Raw genomic sequence first — 22012 nt, 5'->3', positions numbered from 1 at the left:
AAATCTGTATACTTGGGGTTGTGGCATTAAGTTGCAACCCCAATGTAGATTTGATCCTAGTGGTTAAAAGGTAGTGGTACAAAACTTATTATTTACGGTACAAATTAGTACAAAATTATGGCACAAACGTTTTTAAGAATCTGAATATTTGGAGTGGTGGGGTTTAGTTGCAACCCCATTGTATAGATTTGGTCCTAACGTTTAAAATGTAGTGGTACAAAATTTGGTACCCGTGGTACAAATAAGTACACAATTAGTACAAAATAACGGTATTAATAGATTTGCTATTCTTTTTAGTGGGGGTTGCAACTTAATGCACCCCCTGGAAATGTAAACAATAATTTAACACTCATTAGAGGTCACGAGGGACGACCAAAATATATAATATTAATAATGAACAAATTATTCACTTAAGAAATATTGGTTTCAATTGGACAAATATAAGCAAGATATTATGCATATCGAGAAATACTCTCTATAGAAGAAAAAGAAATTTTGGTCTTCAAAATACCTTTATTTTTTAAGAAGAGTTGATATAATTGGCAGAGCATTAAGACGGAGAAATACAATACAAAGAGTATAAGTAGCCATATATAGCCGATACTAACTCAACTCCATGTAAAATCCCATAAGACGATTTTCAAATCTCCTGAAGGTCATCTTCCTCTGGCGGCGATTTTGAAAACTAGAGCTCTCAAAGGGTAACGACCTTAATGGAGCCTCTGGTAGTCACTTTGAGGTCAGCGATTTACCAGAGGGAGGGGATGTCTTAAGAGGGCGTGATTAACTACTTGGGGGAATATAAAGTGGTCGGTTGTTAGACGCAATTGATAGACAGCAAGATGACAAAAACCACTGAATCAGTTGCGAGAAAAGCAAAGGTATCGCCAGTGTATATATCACAAAAGAAGAGGCTTGAGAAGTTACTCATAAATTTGAAAAAATTAAAGTGGGATATTGAAGTATTTCAATGCCAACGACAAATTAATAAGTTAAATTTAAAATGATTTGAAAATCGTCTTATGGGATTTTACATGGAGTTGAGTTAGTATCGGCTATATATGGCTACTCACATAATGTGTGATAGTTTTATCATTACCTGTTTGTCGTAAATCTTACTGTTTGTTTGTCTGTTTACAATTTGACTTATCTTATCCATGTACCTAAATGGCTAAAAAAAGATGAAATGTATATTATTATTATTATTAACTTTCCTCTAATTTGAGCCACGTCGTATCTTCTATGGTTTCGGAGATGATAGGCATATCCTTCTCTTGGACACAGTGTATATCTCGGTAAATGTATACAACGTGTTACTATAATAAAAGTTTTATTTCCACCCTTTTTATCCTTATACAAGAAACATATTAAGTAATTACATCGATAACACTAATCTAGACATCTGAGAACTTTTGAATTTGTCCTAAAAATTGATTGTAGGCAAGTAAATGTGACAGAATCGTATGTATCTTAAGAAGTTGGTACATCGAAAATTAAAAATGGTTCAACAATTAACAGAATCTGAACGCATAGAAAAATTCCGATTTGATGACCCAAAATCAAACACCACAGTAACTTAACATATGGATCAGAAGTGAACAGTATAAAACCACTTCAGAATCTGGACGAATTAGTTCAACAAATACAAGAACAAGCTGAAACAATTCATCCCAGAAAGCTCAGAAATTCTTTTGAAGCTTTTCATGATAGGCTAGGTCACTGCCTTGTAGTTAATGGTGAAAATTTGGACACTTAATTGTGATGAAAATCATTTTATTGCTAATTTCGTTTTATCTTCAAAATTTAATAAGAAACTTACACGTTCATTTGTTTAATTTTTATGTAGGATATCTAGATTAATGTTATTGGTGTATAATTACTAATAGAGTTTTTAAATTTTGTTGAAAAATTGTCTTGTATAAGGGTACTAATATGTTAAGTCAAGAGAAGAAAAAAAATTCTAATGGGAATCAACTTTTAGTTTGTGTATACAGTCGTTATTTCCCGAGATATATACAATATTTCATACATGGGCACCCTGTATAGCCAGCAGAGAAATATCGGCTGAGTAAGTATACAATTTACTGCTAATTAAGTGATAAGTTAGTACTACAATTCAAATTTTTTGGAGTAGTACTATCAAAGACTATCGTAGTCTTTCTTAGTCTTTGGTACTATGTTCTGCTAGCTACATATTTACTTATTGCACCTATGTCCCAAGAAGTACCTAGCAAAACATAAGGTATTTAGTAATTAATTAAGCAATGGACTGTAATCCAAATGAATTGCTTCTTTATTTTTAGAATTAAAAGGGGCGGTCCGTAATTGTGCCAGTAGTAGTTGGCTATAATGTTCTCCTTCTAGTATAAACGTAGAGTCGTTGATAAGTTCATATACTCGTAAAGTTAACCGCCCAGTGGAAACAAAGTCATCAAGAAACAAAAACGTTTGAACAAAAACACAACTAAAACATATGCAAATTTTGAAAACTCGCACAGAAATTCGAAAAGTATAAGTGAAAAATCTACCAACAATGCAAAGAGTGGTAGAACAAAAAGTAATTACTGATTAATGAAGAGTAAATTTAGTGTCCCAAATGGAAGTCAGTATGCCTTTATATACAGCATGTTTTAGCAGATATATACAGTCTATTTCAAATTAAGTTGGTACTATTGCTAACTTAGTTGCAGAGCTAGAAAGACCGTTAATTCTCAAAATTGTCTACTTTTTGTCTACCGCGTCCAAATCTGTAATTTAAAAAAACAACATCGCATGTTTCAGATAATAAATTATATGGAACACCCGGTATATTATTACATCATACGGCAGTTTATTAAGCTCAAACAGCACTATGTAATAAACTTCAAAGTCAGAAACTACAACAGGAAACGTTACATTATCGTTCTCATGAATAACTAGATCGAAATGAAAATAATTGAAAAATCTTCTTTAATTGAGAACTGCCATATGATATAATAATACACAGGGTGTTTCATATAAATTTTTGTTATTATTAAAAAAAATGCGATGTTGTTTTTTTATTTCAGATTTGGATTTATAAGGAAAAAAATACACAATTGTGATAATTTAACCGTGGTTCTAAGACTGTATCTCTACAGAAAGAGTTTTTTGCAAAACAAAGCGACATAAAGTAGTAGAAACACAAAAATGAAGTGAATTAGTGAATTCAATTTAGTGCTCGAATTCAAGCTTAGTGTTTTATTTATTTTTATCAAAAAGATGATTTTGCATGAATGGTGACGCGAGCACATTGGTTGGGATAACGCAGAAACATTCTTTTCAATATCTCAAAATAACTGAACAGAAAGTCAATTATTTATTATTAGTAAACTGTTCGTTTCTAATATCTCGCATACCTCATTTTAGTAGACCTCCCATTATATGTGGGCTTCAAAATGCTGCACGTTTTGTTGGTTTGGATTCTACCATTCATTTTTATTCACTATGTAATGACTTTGAAGCGGGTCGGGGACGTTTGTAACAAACTGTTAAATTGTTACCAGAAAGACTTACTTGCAATTAATTTTGAATACATTCTTAGGATGCCACGAAATGGCTCTAAAAGAGTTTGAAACTGGACAATGCATCCTTAGAAGCGCAGCTTAAGACTTATAATTCATGTCATTTCAGTTTATATGTACAGGGTGACAATTTGAAAACTTACCACCCCCCCATATCTTATTAAATAAACGAGATATTTAAAAAAATCAAAATCCGTTTCGGTAATTCGGAGGGGGAATCACAATGACATAGTTGGCGACGCACCCCCTCCAACCCCTGCGCCCCAGCCACCCCAACTTTTAAATCTTAAATAGTGACCCCCCATGTGTGATACGTCGTTGGAAAGCTCTGAAAAAATGCTTTCCAACCATACCAAATAGCATTACATTTAGGTTAGTAATTATCGTCCAAATAAAAAAATAAACTAATATGATACATTTGAAATCTGTCGTATTTAAAACGCAACCGGCGAACATAGACGAACTAAGACAGAGAATAATATTCAAGAATGTCGAAATATTGCAAAACCAACATTTGAAAAGGTTCGACAAGAGTTTGAGAATAGATTATAACTGGCGATCAAAAATGAGTTGCTGTCGAGTCGGCTTTGGAAGTTCAAGTTAAATACGATTTTCCATGTTTATTTTTTGATTTGCACGATAATTACTAACCTAAATGTAATGCTATTTGGTATGGTTGGAAAGCATTTTTTCAGAGCTTTCCAACGACGTATCACACATGGGGGGTCACTATTTAAGATTTAAAAGTTGGGGTGGCTGGGGCGCGGGGGGTTGGAGGGGGTGCGTCGCCAACTATGTCATTGTGATTCCCCCTCCGAATTACCGAAACGGATTTTGATTTTTTTAAATATCTCGTTTATTTACTAAGATATGGGGGGTGGTAAGTTTTCAAATTGTCACCCTGTATATTAAATCAATACACTAAATCAAAACTCTAGTTGTTGACTTCCGTATTAGAATGAAAGTCAATATTAATAAGGTAATTATTAATAAATTTAATTTTTTTCTAGTGGCTGCTGAATTCTCACTTATAATTGCACAAGAGGTTTGTATTTTACCGAGTAAATTTGGGTTGTTAAGGTAATGAAAATCTGTTGCCTAGCAATTAGACGAGAAAAACTGTCAACTAATAAAAATGCGACACCGCAGGTGGAGCATTTTTAGGTTGACAGTTTTTCGAGTTCAATTGCTAAACGGAAACAGATTTGAGTTGCAACAACCCAAATTTACTCGGTTTAAATACAAACCTCGAGTGTAATTCGGCAGGACAATTTAACGAACAAGAAATTCACCAAACTAATCAATTATTGACAGACGTCAAACTAGTCATATGGGAAAGGATAATGCGATAATTCTTTCGAAAATGAATAGTGAAAAAACCACTAGTGCATTTGTCGCTGGAAAAGATGCAGGTAACTTTTGCCGCTGTCAAAGTGACAATTGCACTGCGGCTTATGCGATTTTTTATACATGAGTTGAATTGTCACTAGAATTTAATTTCCTACCCGAAGTGAGAGTGATTACAACCCCTACTTTACAAACTCATTCGAACCTTAGAAACTAATTTTTTAACTCAGTTAGCAATTCATCAAAATTTACTTTGAAACAGGACAAAATTCGTTCTTTCCATCTGATCTAAAAACAAAAAAATGGTATAAACTATATTTTGAGTACTTAGCTACCAAATTCTTAAGATGGTTTCATTAATATCTGATTTTAATTTCATGAAAACATTATTTTTCGAAAAAAAACCCCAACTTCATCTTAAAAACTGGTATGAGTGGATATAAGGCAAATCCTTACTTTAAAAATTGTAACTGAGGTGACCTAGTAACTTCCCCAGGTCTTCCTTGTTAAATACTGACTTTTATGTTATATTCAAATGCTCTAGAATGAAACTTCTTGAAATTACGGTCTTGTGAAGCGGATATTTGATTGAGAGGTATCCGTCGATTATATGAGATATTTAATGCAGTCGAAAGGCGGCTGGTTAGGTATGAGAATAAGTGCATAACCCAAAATAACCCACTCCTATAGCATCAAGTTCAGACCTGGGTAAGCTTCTAGGAGACGGGACTTTGGGATCTGCAACGTAGAGCTTGAAACGTCTTGTCAAAAGAGCGAGAACTGACACGGGCTGTGTCGACGTGAGCAGTTGCTCTTTCAAAACCAAAACGGTTCGGCGGAATGCCTTTAGAACACGGCTTAATCTTTTCAGATTATTTTCCATATTGACACCATACTAAATAATTTATCCGGCTCGAAGTACCAATGGTTTTTATTTTACAATTCTGACAATACTATTTTTTTATGAGACATCAAACTGAAAAGCGATTATTCCTTTGCCACCTCATTTATGGCGCCGACACCAACACGAATGCTGACAGTAGGGATTGCTGTCATAGGTTTTGGATCTTGGACTTGGACAATGGAAATTAAAAAAAACGCAAGGAGTTTTAAAACAAGTTTATTTAACGATCAAATTACAAACTAATTTCATTAATTAGGGATTAGGTGCACGATGTCATAGAATCACTGTTAAGCGGTACTGTCGAAGAATCATTCACTCGTTCACACGTTTGGTTGTCATTAACTTTTAACTGCACACCTTCAAACTCAATCCCTTTCATTTCGTTTGAAAATGTAGATATATAAGTAAATATAATTAATGCCAAAATCCATTCCGAAAATGTACTTGCTAATCGAAAGTTATGACCTTCATTTTCTTCGGTCCACCACATTTTGGATTCACCTGCCGATTGAACAAATCGTTAATTAGAAATAAAGGTGCCTATGTAATGAATACCAGTAAATTTTGCCCCTCCCAAAACTTCGCATACAACTATCAGTATAAGTATCGGTAACATAGGAACTGCTAATAGAACTCTTAAGTAGAACATCCATTTTGGAATACTTCTTTGACAAGCAGAAACATACGCGTACGATATTCTGGTCTGCAATTAAATATGTTTTATGTATGATCACCTAGAGTATTTGTATTTACACCTGTAGTGCTAAGTAAACGCTTCCAATACCGAAAGCCATTAAGGCACCAATTAAATGGACAATTAGAATGTTATTTTCTTGGAAATTTGCAGTTATGCTTATACCAAGACATACTGAAATACTAATTTTAAATGCTACGCTGTTCCATTTTGAATGTAACTTTATGTTTTGGGTTTTTATGTCATGCTCAACTTGGCGATACCTAACATACATTAAACATTGCACTAAAATGACGATAAAGAATAAATGAATAGGCATTTGGTAGACTTACGTAGTAGTGCTCCTAAATTCTCCAATTGCGAAAACACGCAACTTGCAGGTGGCAGTGCTCCAGCTTCGCTAATGTACGGAAAAAAATAATACACACTCCTTGTCTTCACGGCTATTATATATCTACGATTAGTAATTAATATTAGACAAGGTCAATGTTATCTTAAAATGGACAATGGTTGAACGATGGTAAGTATCTATTAAATTAGTCATCACATCACATCATTTATGTAAGGCATAAGAAATGTGTTCGTCCCGGTGGTGTTTAACTAGGGATGTAACGGAAGTGGTTATATCGGAACCGAAATCGGAATCCAAAATGCAAAATCAATCGGAAGTTCCGCTCTTTCGGAACCGGAACCGAATCTCCGTTACATCCCTAATGTTAACTGTGCAAAGTTTGAACCAAATCGATCCAAGCGTTTGACAGTTATCGTGTTCATGGACAGACGGACACCATCGACTCCCCTATAAAGCTTGCATCGCTTTGCTCTGCCGCTTAATAGTGCGAAGTTAAGCGTGACCGTGATTTTGTATTCGTATTCGATAAACGCACCCCTAATCGCGAATCAAACAGCATAATTTTTGCATTGTATATCAGTGGGGAAAATTCCGAAAGAAGCTAGATCGGAGTGACGCCCACCCCGCCCACCGATTTGAATTTTACAAACTAGAACCAACCGTGTGCGGACAATTCGCGCCCGGACAGTTCGCACTCGGATAATTCGCACCCGCACATTTCGCTCCCAGGATATTTCGCACCCTGGACATTTCGCTCCCGGATAATTCGCACCCGGACCATTCGCACTCGAAAAATTCGCTCCCGAATAATTCACACCCGGATAATTCTGTAAATCTTTGGTTTATTAAAATTAAATATTTTTAAGAGGCTACTAGACCATTGCCTTTACAGAATGTATGTAGTAGTGCACATCTTGGTAAACATCTACTTCATGGAAAAATGTTTCAAATAATAGTTATTTGGTCTTTCATTTTCAACACATCGCGATTCTTTAAGTATTTCCATTTCTTAAATATAATCACGCTGGTTTTTTTTTGAAGTTGTATGAAGAGTCTGATATAGTTAAATCCTGTAATTTAAGAACACATAATTTTTATCTACTGCGCTTTCGTTTTGTCAAAATAAGAAAAGGTAACTGAAACGTCTTTTGTGGAGTAATTAAATACCAAATAGTTATACCTAGTTATAGTATATCTACAATATTATTACTTTTGAAACGCTCTTAATATTAAAACAGAATCAACATATAATACCGTACACAAACAAAGTGATAAGTCTAAAGTTAAAAATATTTACATTATAAGATCAAGATGAAAATAGAAAAAGGAAGTAATTTTAACGCTCCCTTACATACAGATTTCTTAATGAAAACACATAAAAAATTGTTCTTTATTTCTTTAGTTGAAAAGGGTGACAAAGGAAATGAATTAAATTTATTTTAGACAAAACGAGTATGTATAAATGACAATAGAACAATGCATTTCATAGATGGCACTAAATTTGGATAAGTAAATAAGGTAATATTATAATTAAAGGTAAATTTGAAAAGACCCCGATAACACAAATTGCACTTCATAAAGAAACAATAAGAGAAATATCGTAATGACATCCTTTCTATTATTTCTGGAAGATGAATAGGGTTTATTACAAGGTAAAAGCAATTAGGTCCGAAAAATCAGGTTTAAGTACGTATGACCACAACTAATTAGAACTTTAACGCCTGTATCTTCATTCTTGAACGTTTGAGAGTGGTATTTTAAAATTTATCTGAGCACGGGTTTTGATTTTTTCTATTTCGGTGTCACAATGATGATTTTGTACAACTGTTTTCGGCCGAAAACAGTTGTACAAAGACAGTGATTATAGTCGTTTTTTTTGGTAACTCATCTCTTAAGTTGGCAGTTACTAGTTAGTACATGTAGTTACTTCGTTGGGTACTTCCATGTTTGAACTTCAAAATGTCAGTCTTACTACGCTGCCAACCTAAAACTTAACGGCATAAAAAGTGTTCCCAACATAAAACATGTTAGCTCTAATGTTTCCCTATAGTTTCTGATAATGATTTTTTAAATTAAATTAAAGCACCGAAATAGAAAAAATAGTATGAAAAACGCGTGTTACAATGCTTTATTGTAATACTCCTATCTTGCGGACACTCGTTGCTACGCTTCGCGTCGCCACTCGTGCCACAAGATAGTCGTATTACAATAGGTCGCATTGTAACACTTGTCTTTCAATATACTATTGTGTATACTTTTTTTTTAATTTTAAAAAATTTTATTTCTGGTGGTAGTGTTGTGGTGGTGTTCAGAAAAGGTAAGTTTCCAGTTTTCTTAGAACCAGTTTTACGTTTCTTTGACCACATATGCTATATGTTGATTATTGGTGACTGAGATTACACTAACTGCTTATTTTTTTGCGTTATCTTTGCTACAACTAATGGTAGGGAATGAACTTTAAAGTTTCTTTTTGATTTTCTTACTGTTATTTATTTTATAGTTTGAAGAGATACATGGAAAAATTCTGGCATTTTTTTAAGAAATTCTTAATAATCAAAACAGTAGGTAAGGGTTTTGAAAATCTTGAAACGTTTTAGGAACAGCTCGATATTGATGATTTTTTCTTTTAAATGTTTGTAATTATTAAGTACATATATACTTCCTTTTGGCTCCGTTAACTTAGCACCACCATTTCAAATTTTTGACTAAAGACAGATTGCGCTAGAATCTCTATGGCTAGCGCCAGCTAGCGCCACTTTGAGTTCAGCTAGCGCCATATTATAGATTTTACAGAAAAGCCCTTGATTTTCGGGGGGTGCTATGTTAACGCTAGCACCACCATTGCGTCCGATCATTTCCAAAAGCAAGCGCTGTGTTCGTCAGACCTAGCGCCAGCTAGCGCCACAAATTTTAGAGCTAGCGCCACCCCCCAATAGTGAGGGGAGCAATTTTTCCTAGCACCACCATTTTGTCTTTTCATGTAAAATTTTGACGTTTTGTGTTCTGCTGACCTAGCGCCAGCTAGCGCCACTTTGAGTTCAGCTAGCGCCATTATAGATTTTACAAAAAAGCCTTTGACTTTCGGGGGCCGGGGGTGCTATGTTAACGCTAGCACCACCATTGCGTCCGATCATTTCCAAAAGCAAGCGCTGTGTTCGTCAGAGCTAGCGCCAGCTAGCGCCACAAACTTTAGAGCTAGCGCCACCCCCCAATAGTGCGGGGGGCATTTTTTCCTAGCACCACCATTTTGTTTTTTCGGGTAAAATTTTGACGTTTTGTGTTCTGCTGACCTAGCGCCAGCTAGCGCCACAAATTTTAGAGCTGCCATCACCCTCCAATAGTGTGGGGGGGGGGCACCACCATTTTGTCTTTTCGGGTAAAAATTTGATGTTTTCTGTTCTTGTAGACCGAGCGCTCAAGTTAACCTAGCGCAATTATAAATCCTAGCGAGTTTATAATTTTGCGGTGTCTGTCCGTCTGTCCGTTAGCACGATATCTTGATAACGATAGCGAATTGACCGTTTACGATGAAATTCTGTAGATGGATTCTTTATCAAATTTGTAGATCGGAGTTCGTGAGTTGGCAATGTAGACCAAAAAATAAAGTAGGCACTTTTGACATCTCTGTGAGTTATGAACCGAATTGTATGAAATTCAATATGTGTATAGCTTTAGCCATATAAAACGCAATTCCAAAAGTTGAGCCTAATCGATCAACATTCACAATGCTATTTTCGCATCTCGACCATTTACAAACCGGATTGAAAACTTTCTTATTTATGGAAGCATTTAAAAGAAATTTGATACATAGCCACTTGGAATAAAAGCAAATTTAACACCAAGTTCAAAATTTGGTTTTGCACATGCTGTAGCCATACCCAGGAGCTCGTTTTCCATATTTATTTACACGTCGATGCGAAAAGGGCACTGTGAATGTTGATAGATTAGGCTCAATTTTTGGAATTGCGTGTTATATAGCTTAAGCTATACGAATATTGAATTTTATGCCATTCGGTTCAAAACTCACGCAGATGTCAAAAGGGCCTTACTTATTTTTTGGGATACATTACCAATTCACGAACTTCGATCTACAAATTTGATAAAGGATCCAACTACAACATTTCATCGTAATCGGTCCATTCGTTATCGAACTATTGTGCTAACGGACAGACATCGCATCTGGGATGGTCAAACTCTTTACCTTTTTTAAACCCGAATGTGCAAATCTGTCCCTCTTAAGGTCGGAAATAATAATCAAATTATTTCAATTTGAAATCCTTTACTTTTTGGATTGATCGTTCTGTTTAAAGTAAAAAGTTCCAATAAAAATACTAAAATTTGTATATAAAGTAGCAAGATTGTAACCCTTCACTTCGAAGTAAACTGACGGTGAGGTATGCAGGTACAAACTTACTTAAATCCTTTATGAATGCGCAAAAGTTGTAAATTATTTGTCACATCAAGGGTTTACAGGCGCGTTAATTGTGTGAATGTTGGTAAATCTGTATTGTTAAAAAAACACCTTTAGATAGTAGTCGACGTGACGTACATAGGTATATAATTTATCGAGAGTAAATACACAAGAGCTTGATTTTTAATCGCATAATTTTATTTTTACACGAAAGTTTTGTTGCAACGGAAAAAACTCGAAACCAAAAGTGTGATAAAATCGCGACCGTTTTAGCTGGAGCGATTTTATTAATATTATGCTTTTGATCGAGAGTGTTTTCCAGAAGACAACAAAATTTGAGTGAATTAAAAATAAAATTATCTTGACCAAGGTCGAGTGTATTTTACGGAGATAAATAAAAGAGTAAATTTTACAACCACTACATATTTTACGTATTCCTACACGCATTTTTATCGCTGTAAAAAGCTACCTAGCGTTTAATCAGATAAAAAATCATCTGATTGGTTAGAATTTGAAACAATCACCTAGCTGATTGGTCGTATATTAATGGAGTGTATTAATCATATAAAATACATATGCCTTATTTGCACCCTAAAAATTAGTTAGCTATACGGAAATTACACATAAGTATATAAGAACTGCTTCTTTGTTTTTTAGCAGAATTAACAAATATGCTGATTGATTTAACGACTTTATATAGGTTATGAGTAGGTAGGTACGTTCGTTGAAATTTTAAAATTTTGCACTGCGCTGTGTTCTAAACGATTAGCTCGCAATACTGTGGTAGTGAAATTAATACTGTGACTTACAAAAAGAATTGTTTAGTGAGTAGAGCACAAAACAGAAAAATTTCACAAGAAACAGTACCTAATATGGAAATATTAAAATTAAAAATTCATACTATAGTACGGTGCAATTAGTCGACAAAACGGCTTAACCTAAACATCAAAAGTAAAAGTTTCCCATTAACTGCAAATTGTTCTATACAGTCCACATATTGTTTGGTAAAAAGTTACACCAGTTGTTAAATTAGTAGTTTTTGGTGTTTTTCTTAAATATTTAGAAAACTATGGGGTTTGGCGAGAAAAGTACCATATCCAAAATAATCTACATTAAATTGTGAATAAAAATGGTCTTGTGTATAATCTTGGTCAAGTCAACGATTCCAGAGTTACGGAGGGTGTAAAAGTAGGCATTTTTTGTATTTTTTCGATTTTCTGGAAAAATGAAATCATGTTTGAAGTAAAGAACACTGAAGATCTGGCTTGTTTTCGTTACCAGGGTTACTTGCAAGCTATTTCAAAGCATCCTATACATTCACTGTTCAAGTTGGCTGCGCTTGTCCCCACTTCAGCAGCTACCAGGTAGAACATTCATTTAGAACTTACCATCAGGTGCAGCAGTGGCTGCATGAGAAGAAGAACCCGATGAAGTGGGAATGGAAGATTGTCGAACACCTGAGAGCAATAACAACACATCCTGCAACTCCCCAGGAATTACTGTCCCTCATAGTGGAAGTCTCTTGAAAAAATGGCCCCCCTTGAGAAGGTGGTAAGGTTATCGTTCCTTCAAGGACTTACCAGTAACATACCACCGGTCACTAAAGCGCAATTTGTTTTAACCGGTTTTAACAAAAAAAATAGTTTCCTTAGTGATAATCTCATATTTTTTCCAAAAGAATCTAAAAAAAAAGATGAAAAATTTCTACTGTTACACCCTCGTAACTCTGGAATGGTTCAATTTAGCAAGATTATATATGAGGCCATTTTTGTTCGCAATTTACTGTAGATTATTTATTTTATTTCGCGCTAAATAGTATAGTTTTTTAAATATTTAAGAAAAACTTATCACAACTACTAATTTTCCAACATTTACTTTTATTCCAAGTGGTTATGTTTCAAATATCATTTGAATGCCTCCATAAATAAGAAAGTTGGCACTGCGCATGCGCAAAATCAAATTTTGAAGCTAGCGTTATATTTGCTTTTATTCCAAGTGGTTATGTATCAAATTTCATTTAAATCCTTCATAAATAAAAAAAGTTTGCAATTCGGTTCATAAATGGTCGAAATGCGAAAAGAGCATTGTGAATGTTGATCGATTAGGCTCAATTTTTGGAACTGCGTTTTATATGGCTAAAGCTATACGCATATTGAATTTCATGCAATTCGGTTCACAACTCACGGAGATGCCAAAAGGGCCTTCCTTATTTTTTGGGTTACATTGCCAGTTCACGAACTCCGATCTACAAATTTGATAAAGAATCTCGTAAAGAATCCACCTACAAAATTTTATCGTAATCGCTCCATACGTTATCGAGATATCGTGCTCGCTAGGAGCTCGTTAATAAATGATAATTTTCTTCCATGGGGATCGTGGTCCCCATTACACTGCCTGGCCGCGTTACCTGCACGTTGTATGGCAATACTTACATTTGTCGTAAGTAAGTGGTAGCTCGGGTTCCCCAGTAATATTGGTAATAGGCGTTTTCCCAGGTATTCCACAAAATTTTCGAGCTTCTCTACTCCAAGGTCTCAATGCCTCTACTGCGAAAGGTATAAAAATATGGTTCTGTTCTATAATAATTGAACTGTATTTCCTTATTTTAATACTTGCCGCAGATTCAGCTACCACACCACTCGTTTTACTAGAAAATTAATCCAAAATATTTCAGTGGTGCCAAGTCATAAAGCTACGAAAAACTGTCCCAGACTACTTGGGTGTGGCGCCTACTCTTAAGATTTTGACTCTATCTGGGAGATGTCAGCAAAACACAAAATAGCAAAATTGAACACGAAAAAACAAACCGGTGGTATTATAAAAAAAAGGACCCCCACAATGTTGGGGATTGGGCGCCAGCTTTGCGCTACGTTTAAAGAACACAGCGCAGCGCTTGCTTTTGGTATTCATCGAACACAATGGTGGTGTTAGAGGCTAATAAACCCCCAAAAGTTAAAGGCTTTTTGCAAAATTTATAATTGCGCTAGGTTAACTTGAGCGCTAGGTCTACAGAACAGAAAACATCAAATTTTTACCCGAAAAGACAAAATGGTGGTGCCTCCTCCCCCCACACTATTGGAGGGTGATGACAGCTCTAAAATTTGTGGCGCTAGCTGGCGCTAGGTCAGCAAAACACAAAACGTCAAAATTTTACCCGAAAAAACAAAATGGTGGTGCTAGGAAAAATTTCCCCCTGCACTATTGGGGGGTGGCGCTAGCTCTAAAATTTGTGGCGCTAGCTGGCGCTAGATCTGACGAACACAGCGCTTGCTTTTGGAAGTGATCGGACGCAATGGTGGTGCTAGCGTTAACATAGCACCCCCCGAAAATCAAGAGCTTTTTTGCAAAATCTATAATGGTGCTAGCTGAACTCAAAGTGGCGCTAGCTGGCGCTAGGTCAGCAGAACACAAAACGTCAAAATTTTACATGAAAAGACAAAATGGTGGTGCTAGGAAAAATTGCTCCCCTCACTATTGGGGGGTGACGCTAGCTCTAAAATTTGTGGCGCTAGGTCTGACGAACACAGCGCTTGCTTTTGGAAATGATCGGACGCAATGGTGGTGCTAGCGTTAACATAGCACCCCCCGAAAATCAAAGGCTTTTCTGCAAAATCTATAATGGCGCTAGCTGAACTCAAAGTGGCGCTAGCTGGCGCTAGCCATAGAGATTCTAGCGCAATCTGTCTTTAGTCAAAAATTTGAAATGGTGGTGCTAAGTTAACGGAGCCCTTCCTTTTTAATTTTTGTATGGCATACCTAGTACCATAGTGTAAAGAATAGATTTACACTAAGCTAGTACTAAAGCAAAACCCTTAGCATTGGTAATTGCGCAACAAGGAAGATAGGACATCATTGGAAAGGCTTTCCTTCTCTGAATTTGGTGAGACTATAATTTTTTAGATTTGATATTTTCGAAATATTTTAAAAGTACGTTGAGGGCGCGCTGTTGTTTATGTCATTGGAAGGATGTCGGGCCGATCACTATGTAATAGAAGCTAATGCGATCGTGCGTCAAAATTATGCAGTTGCAAGTGTTATAAAAAAGAGAAAACTTGTACCTGCAACGTCGAATGCACTGGAAATGAAACAACTAAACCAAAAAAATTACATATCCGAATTCAGAGATGGGCGACCTTACCAACGATGCATCATTTAAGATTTTAAGGGTTGCATTGTCAGCGATGCGAGACAAAGACAAAGTGAACAAGTATTATTTTAGACACTGTTTCCTTCCATGATCAATTTGACGTGCCAATAAGCGTTTTTTGAAAATTATTTTAATTTACAGAAATAGCTGTATCGTTTCTAATGCACCACCGTATATTATTTAGCTTCGGAGAAATAACACCAAAATCTCCCCATAAAAATTGTTATAATAATAAATGGGTAGATTTTGGTGTTGTTTCTCCGAAGCTTCTTAAGCACCCCATTGAGAGTCATGGATCTTCACAATTTCAGTATATTATTTAAATAATAGCCATATAATTAATAGCAAGATCAATTTTTTTCACGATATTTATCAACATTTTTTGCTTTTTTCGTTACTTTATAGTTCTTATCTCTTTAATTTTACGGAAACTCTCAAGAATCTATTTGTTTTACGTTCAAATATGATTATAATTTACTTGAGATTCTTTTAAGACAATACATACGTATTTCGTTATGTGTCCTTTAAATGGGCGACATCGAAGGTTAGAGAACTAGGAAACTTAACTTGCAGCTATTAATAAATAATAATTGTTAAAATTTTATTTAGACTTTTATATTCCTATTGCAATATTATTTGTACGTGCTAAAAGGTTTCCAAATGAAAAAAACCTTGATTGTGAATTGGTACAATAAAGCTGGGTAAATATAGTTAAGAAATGTCACGTGACAGTTTTGCTGATTGACCGATACCAGCGTTTAGCAGCATCCGTCTACTTGTGAACATGAGTGCATGGACAATTTACATCACGGATGAGTGTCTTTTTACCTTTTTTTTGTTTTTGTTTTAAATAAATTTTCATTCATGGTACCTTTAGCAAGTGTTCTCATGTTTAATACGGAGATTACAATAAAATAAGTACTAAATTCCAGATTTTGAGTGATATGGATGCTATTAAAGTGACCTAAAATCTCTACTGCTTGTGCTTTGATATGGTCCATTCCATTTAAAAAGGTACATAGGATTGTACGTATGAATTCTTGCTTCATAAATACTATTAAAAAAATTATTCCTCTACAAATTGTATGGCTATTGTTTAACCAACATAAATGTTTAAGTGCCACATTAAAACGCCAAAATCAAGGAAAATATCATCAAAAAGGGACTTGTCCCTGAGGCTAAAAGTTGAAATTTGATTTATTACAAAAAGTTGATAATGGATATGAGATTTAGGCGGTGCAAACTATACGGGGCGCGTAACAATGGAGTTCGGTACAACGAAAAGGGGAAAGAGATACATAATAATCTATGAAGGATACATGTACCTACCTCTTTGCTAAGAACCTTAAACTCCAAAACTGCTCATCATGGCTGTGTCGAGCGAGAAGAGCAAATAAGGATCCATTGGCTCTTAGTTTAACATGCAATGCCAGGAACTGAGTCAACGATGACAAGGTATGATTAGCTAAACCGAGCACTGATTTTGGAAGTGCAGATGGTTTCTCATTTCAAAGCCCTTAATTGGGTATTTTATTAGTTAGGGTATCGTCTTTTGACCTTTTGACTTTTTTATACGTAAGTTTCATCGTTGCTTATATACCGTCGTCTAATGTTAGTTTTTAGGTTCGGCCCTCTCTTGCAAAAAATTTAGTTTATCAACCTCTTCAAATTTCAATTTTACTCTGGAACCAACCACGGATATGGTCGTTGGCCTTTCCAGTTTTACTGCCCTTTTGGGTTTTTAATTGTTTTCCATCTATTGTAAGTTTTATAGCTATAGTCTCTCCTCAATTATTTCTACCATCTTGTAGATCACTAATTGAAGATGACAGTTGGTCGAAACATGTAGTGTATCACTTCGTTTTATTAAATTATATGGGAACGGTTTACAGAACTTTTATTCAATATTAATAAATTATCCCATTTAGAGTTTGAACACAAAATGGACGTCACGATTCCAAATTATACCTTAATATTGAAAGTATCCAAATTTTAAATGTAGGTCTATTACATGCACAAAGTGATAAAACGTGATATTGGTGAGTAATATTGGAGATTTCAAGCTCTGAGTTAATTTAATACTTCACAGCCGACTTTCTATGTTAAAAGTCAACCATACACAAAATACCCTCTCAGGGGAGCGAAATTCTGGTGCGAATTATTCCGGTGCGAATTATCCGGGTGCGAATTGTCCGGGAGCGAAACGTCCGGGTGCGAAATATCTTTGGTGCGAATTTTCCTTGGTGCGAAATGTCCGAGTGCGAATTGTCCGGGTGCGAAATGTCCGGGTGCGAATTATTCCTATCTCCTTATTATTGTTCTACACCCAAAGCTTGCATTGTGTTTTAATGCTAGCGTTTGTTTTAAAGCAGGCGTGGTTTATTTCCGGTGAAGCGAATTGAATGGATACAAAGATCGATGAGTAGATCAAAGTCAGTTGCTGTTTTCCATCGACTTATCTCCTATTGTTAACCCCTTTATTTACCTGAACTAGTTGGAAGTAATAAAGTGTAATTAAGGTAATATCCGAAAAGCTTAACCAATGACGCCGAGAAAAGATAAGGATAAGAAGAATATACACAGCGAACCATACATGGCCACACTATTTATTATTCGGTAGCAACCTTAAAAAAGAATACAAATTAACTACTATTATGCAAGTACTTACGATTAATAGTAAAATGGGCAACAATTGAATAATAGTGGCTACTTAATTATTTAAAGTTTAAATAGATCGCTTGGTTTTTGAATTAACAAATTTTCTGAGACTAACATGAATGGAACAATTAATCACTAATCGGTTACAACCTTAAAATAAAGAAGTAATGTTCAAACAATGAATAAGCTTTTACAATTTTTAATAGAAGTGTAGACCTAGATATCTGCATTATCACTGAATTTGTAATGTAAGATAACCACATTACAAAGAAGTCTGTGATCTGTGACGGTGTTTCATCTATAAACACCCGCAATCCATAATTAATTTACAGATATAAGTAACGACGATCATGCATTTCGTCTTTTCATTTATGCAAACCGAACCCAAAATTTTATCCGAAAACCAAAGTCGGCAAATCAATAAGATATGGTTTTCGAGTTTTAAATGGATAGCTTATTGTACAATACCTGACGCCGCACAATGAGACCGTAAAAACAAAGCCAAGTCAGTTAGGAAAAAATATAAAATATACGGGCCCCAAGAGACCCAATCAATTAGTTTCGGTGATGTCAAATTATCAAATTAGTGATGAAATTTTGATTTGATGGCCTGCATAGTACCCCAACTTTTTTACGATTCTGCACCCACCTTGTGATTATGCGGGCCCGGGAGGTGCCCAAATCAAACATTAGTCTAGTTAGGCGATTGAATCTCTTAAATGCTATAAGATATGGATGGGAAATGTCATCCCTTTAAATAAACTTACGTAATGATAAATGTGGAAAGAAACCAAATGCATGTGGTAACTGGCAGGTATTGTAACTTGATCATTTCCTTGAAACAACTACTGGACAAGTACCTACCTATGAAACTTAAACTAAATTATTTAAAAGACTGACGGCTGCAAGACTCTTATCTAAAGCCTCTAAAGGTAGATAATTTTGTTTACCCATTTTGCGATATTTGCTTTATGAAGGTGTCATTATTGGGCGCAATTCTCTGATATGAAAATGAGGATCGGTCCCAGCCCAGTCACATGCGACAGAACAAACAATGAGGTATTCGGTATACTCCTGCATCGCTCCTGTGACTGTACAACCCAGCACGTCGTTGTGAATGTGGGAGTATATTTTGGAATATATGTTGGAAGAATTTCGGCACAATTCATCACATGTTAAGCTGGCACCACAACCAGCAATTATTTGATTTGAAATTGCAGAAAGGTGTGCTTTTTATCAAATATTTGGTGTTACTTTCGTGTTTGCCAAACACAGGTCACAGTAAATTTTTATTTGAGTCAAATGGCACATTTTATGATTCATAAAGTCGTGTGTGTTGTGAATTGCTGGTAATACACATTGAAGATCATAAAGCTGTTTTCGGTCTCCCTTGGGCCATGGCTAGTACTTGTTCAGGAGAGATCGATACTCGAAAACCTATGTTTTTCTTTTTGTTTAAATTGATAAAAACGGCAATCGGCAACGGCAATTTATAAATGCCAGATTTCATAATGTAACCTGTAGCAGGCATATTTGCAATATTTCATTGTCCCGCAAATACTTCATTTTACATCACGTGCTTTACTCCATTGATTTTGAATAACAAATTCAGTAGGACAAATAATAATACCACAGTATACGTTTACGTATATCTGTGATAATACTAAGTGATAAGAAGTATGTATTAATCCACCTATGTATCAAAACCACAGTAAGTATATTATGAAATAGACCTAAAAACATTGAATTTATAACTATCTAAAAATTATCTCGACTACCTACAATTAATTAATGTACCTATCAAATTTAATCTTAGGTCATTTGTATCTAAAAGTGCGTAATATGCACAGAAATATATACACAATTTTTACTTCAGGGGCAATATGTCACTTCTTTTGCAAATTTATTATAAAGGACAAACCATATACTCAAAAATGGATTTATTTGGTCTTTATCATTCCCAGTTGGGTATTATTCCAACTAAACACGCTTGGACGTTGAGAATTATTATAATTATGTATTTCATTATTACTTGTTATAAACCTATTGAAGTAAGAGATGTTAAATGTTTAACACTTTAAATTAATATATACAATCAAAAGTTGCAACATTGTTCGCCAAGGCACAAGCATCAATCCCAAGCAACCTTGTATGGTGTATAGAGGCAAATAAAGGATAAGTGCAGAAAACGCGTGTAAGAACAAAAGATGGAAGAATCAGTAAGGCGGAAAAAGTTTCTCAATTAATGAACAGCGAAGAAAAATGATAAGATGAAAGAAAGCGCCAAGAAGCCGTAGTAAAGGCGTCCAAGGAAGAAAGGACGAAGTAATAATGAAAGACTAAAGGGAGTCGTGAAGAGTGTGTGAAGAGGCAATAAGTTGTGAAAGGATTCTACCCACGCATGGAAATTGAATTATTTAAAAATTTAATTGTTTTTTAGGGCATCGGGTTATAGTCCGTAAACGAAACTTAAAATAGAATAAAACCTGGCAATTTTTTCATTTTCTTCATTTATGTATGATTTGCATGCAAATTTGGGATCAAGTTCCACTTATCCTCCACTTCAAAATCTGTATGCCGACGGGCGCTCTTCATTTTTTAAAGGTGTAAACTACCCCTTTTTTGCAAAACCCATAAAACTACATATTAAAACTTAAGGTGAGACAAAATTTGGTTCATATGAGTTGACTACTGATTGTTAGAGGCTTTGAAACATTCTTTCAGAATATTTCCACCCTTAAAAATCAACCCTTATTGTGGTTTAATAAAAAAGTGTTTACAGTCAAAAAGTTAATCATTTATTAGACGACAGTTGTTCGGTGTGCATTTCGAACAAAGTATAGTGTTCAACCTCCTGACAGATGGTGTATCCAACGGTTATATAAACATTAAACAGTTCATAGAGGCGGAATGTTTGTGTATTTGTGCAAAGGAGAATGTTCCGGACAGCCGCGCACGTATAATCAGAATTTCAGAATTTTTCGAAAAAAATTGTAATTCGTTTTTTAATCATTTTGTAGGTTTTTACAAGAGCTACAAGGCTATTTACATCAAATCCATTTAAAACCTTTAGTTTTAAAATGGGGTGAGCTCAAACAAGGTAGTGCTCGCATATAAATACACGTTAACGTCTATATATCTCACTTCATTTTTGTCGAACAGAAAATTGCCGTTGAAAAAAATGTTTGGAATTAAAAAAGCTACAATTGGATGCTGTAGCATTTTTTTACGTATCTCCATTTGTTTTGTAGTTATTTTGAGAGAAGGACGTTTTTCACAAAATTGCAAAATTTCGTTTTTCACTTTTAGCTTCAATTATTTCAAAATTAAGTCTGGTCACACTTCTAGAATGTATTAATCATACGTAATTAAAGAAAACTGGAAAAGAGGAAAGACTAATTTTAATTAGGGTGGTAATTAGGGGATTGTGAAGTGCGGATCTATCTTATTTGCATCGTAACTCATCTACCATTTATGCTAAAGTTTGTTTAAAAAAAAAGAAAAAAGGTTTTTTTAAATAGTTTAAAAATATTGTATCTACAAGTTTTTCTGGAAAAATGCATAGTTTTGCCATTATTTGACTGTGAAACTCTCTAATTTAGCGTTTGATGAACAAGAGCTAACCTTTAACAAGCCAAAACTCGTATTTCGTATTGGTCATACAGCAATTATTAATAAAACTATTTTCTTTGATTTTTTTAAAAGCTACGATTCTGTGTTCGATAGTTTTTTTTAATAAAATGCATACTTTTCGAGTTTTTCGCGAATAACCAATTAAAAACATTGTGCTTTTCTATATGAAAAACTCGTACCTTCTGTCGCGCCAATAACTGGAGAAGTACCTATTAACTTTCAAAAAAAAATGTTAGAATTAATTTTTCTATCTATTCCTGTGTTAAAAATACAATAGAAAATTGCCATATCTCCGAGATGGAGTGACAAACACCTCCAGGGTGA

The 22012-nt window shown here is 34.9% G+C and overlaps 1 protein-coding gene across 1 annotated transcript; it reads right to left on the bottom strand.

Moving 5' to 3' along the window:
* Positions 1-5996: 5996 nt before the first annotated feature.
* LOC116164998 (DNA damage-regulated autophagy modulator protein 2-like) lies at positions 5997-19464 on the bottom strand. The gene is made up of 5 exons (XM_031479264.1): positions 18823-19464; positions 6820-6941; positions 6549-6772; positions 6349-6496; positions 5997-6294 (listed from the first exon to the last, which is right to left on the bottom strand). The coding sequence occupies exons 1-5, from the start codon at positions 18885-18887 to the stop codon at positions 6053-6055; spliced, it is 801 nt and encodes a 266-aa protein (XP_031335124.1). The 5' UTR covers positions 18888-19464; the 3' UTR covers positions 5997-6052.
* Positions 19465-22012: the final 2548 nt, after the last annotated feature.

The sequence above is a fragment of the Photinus pyralis genome, unplaced genomic scaffold (genome assembly GCF_008802855.1).
Source record: "Photinus pyralis isolate 1611_PpyrPB1 unplaced genomic scaffold, Ppyr1.3 Ppyr1.4_LG2, whole genome shotgun sequence".
NCBI classification, from domain to species: domain Eukaryota; kingdom Metazoa; phylum Arthropoda; class Insecta; order Coleoptera; family Lampyridae; genus Photinus; species Photinus pyralis.
Note: the sequence above shows the minus strand (reverse complement) of the source record. Positions and strands in the feature narration are given on the sequence as shown.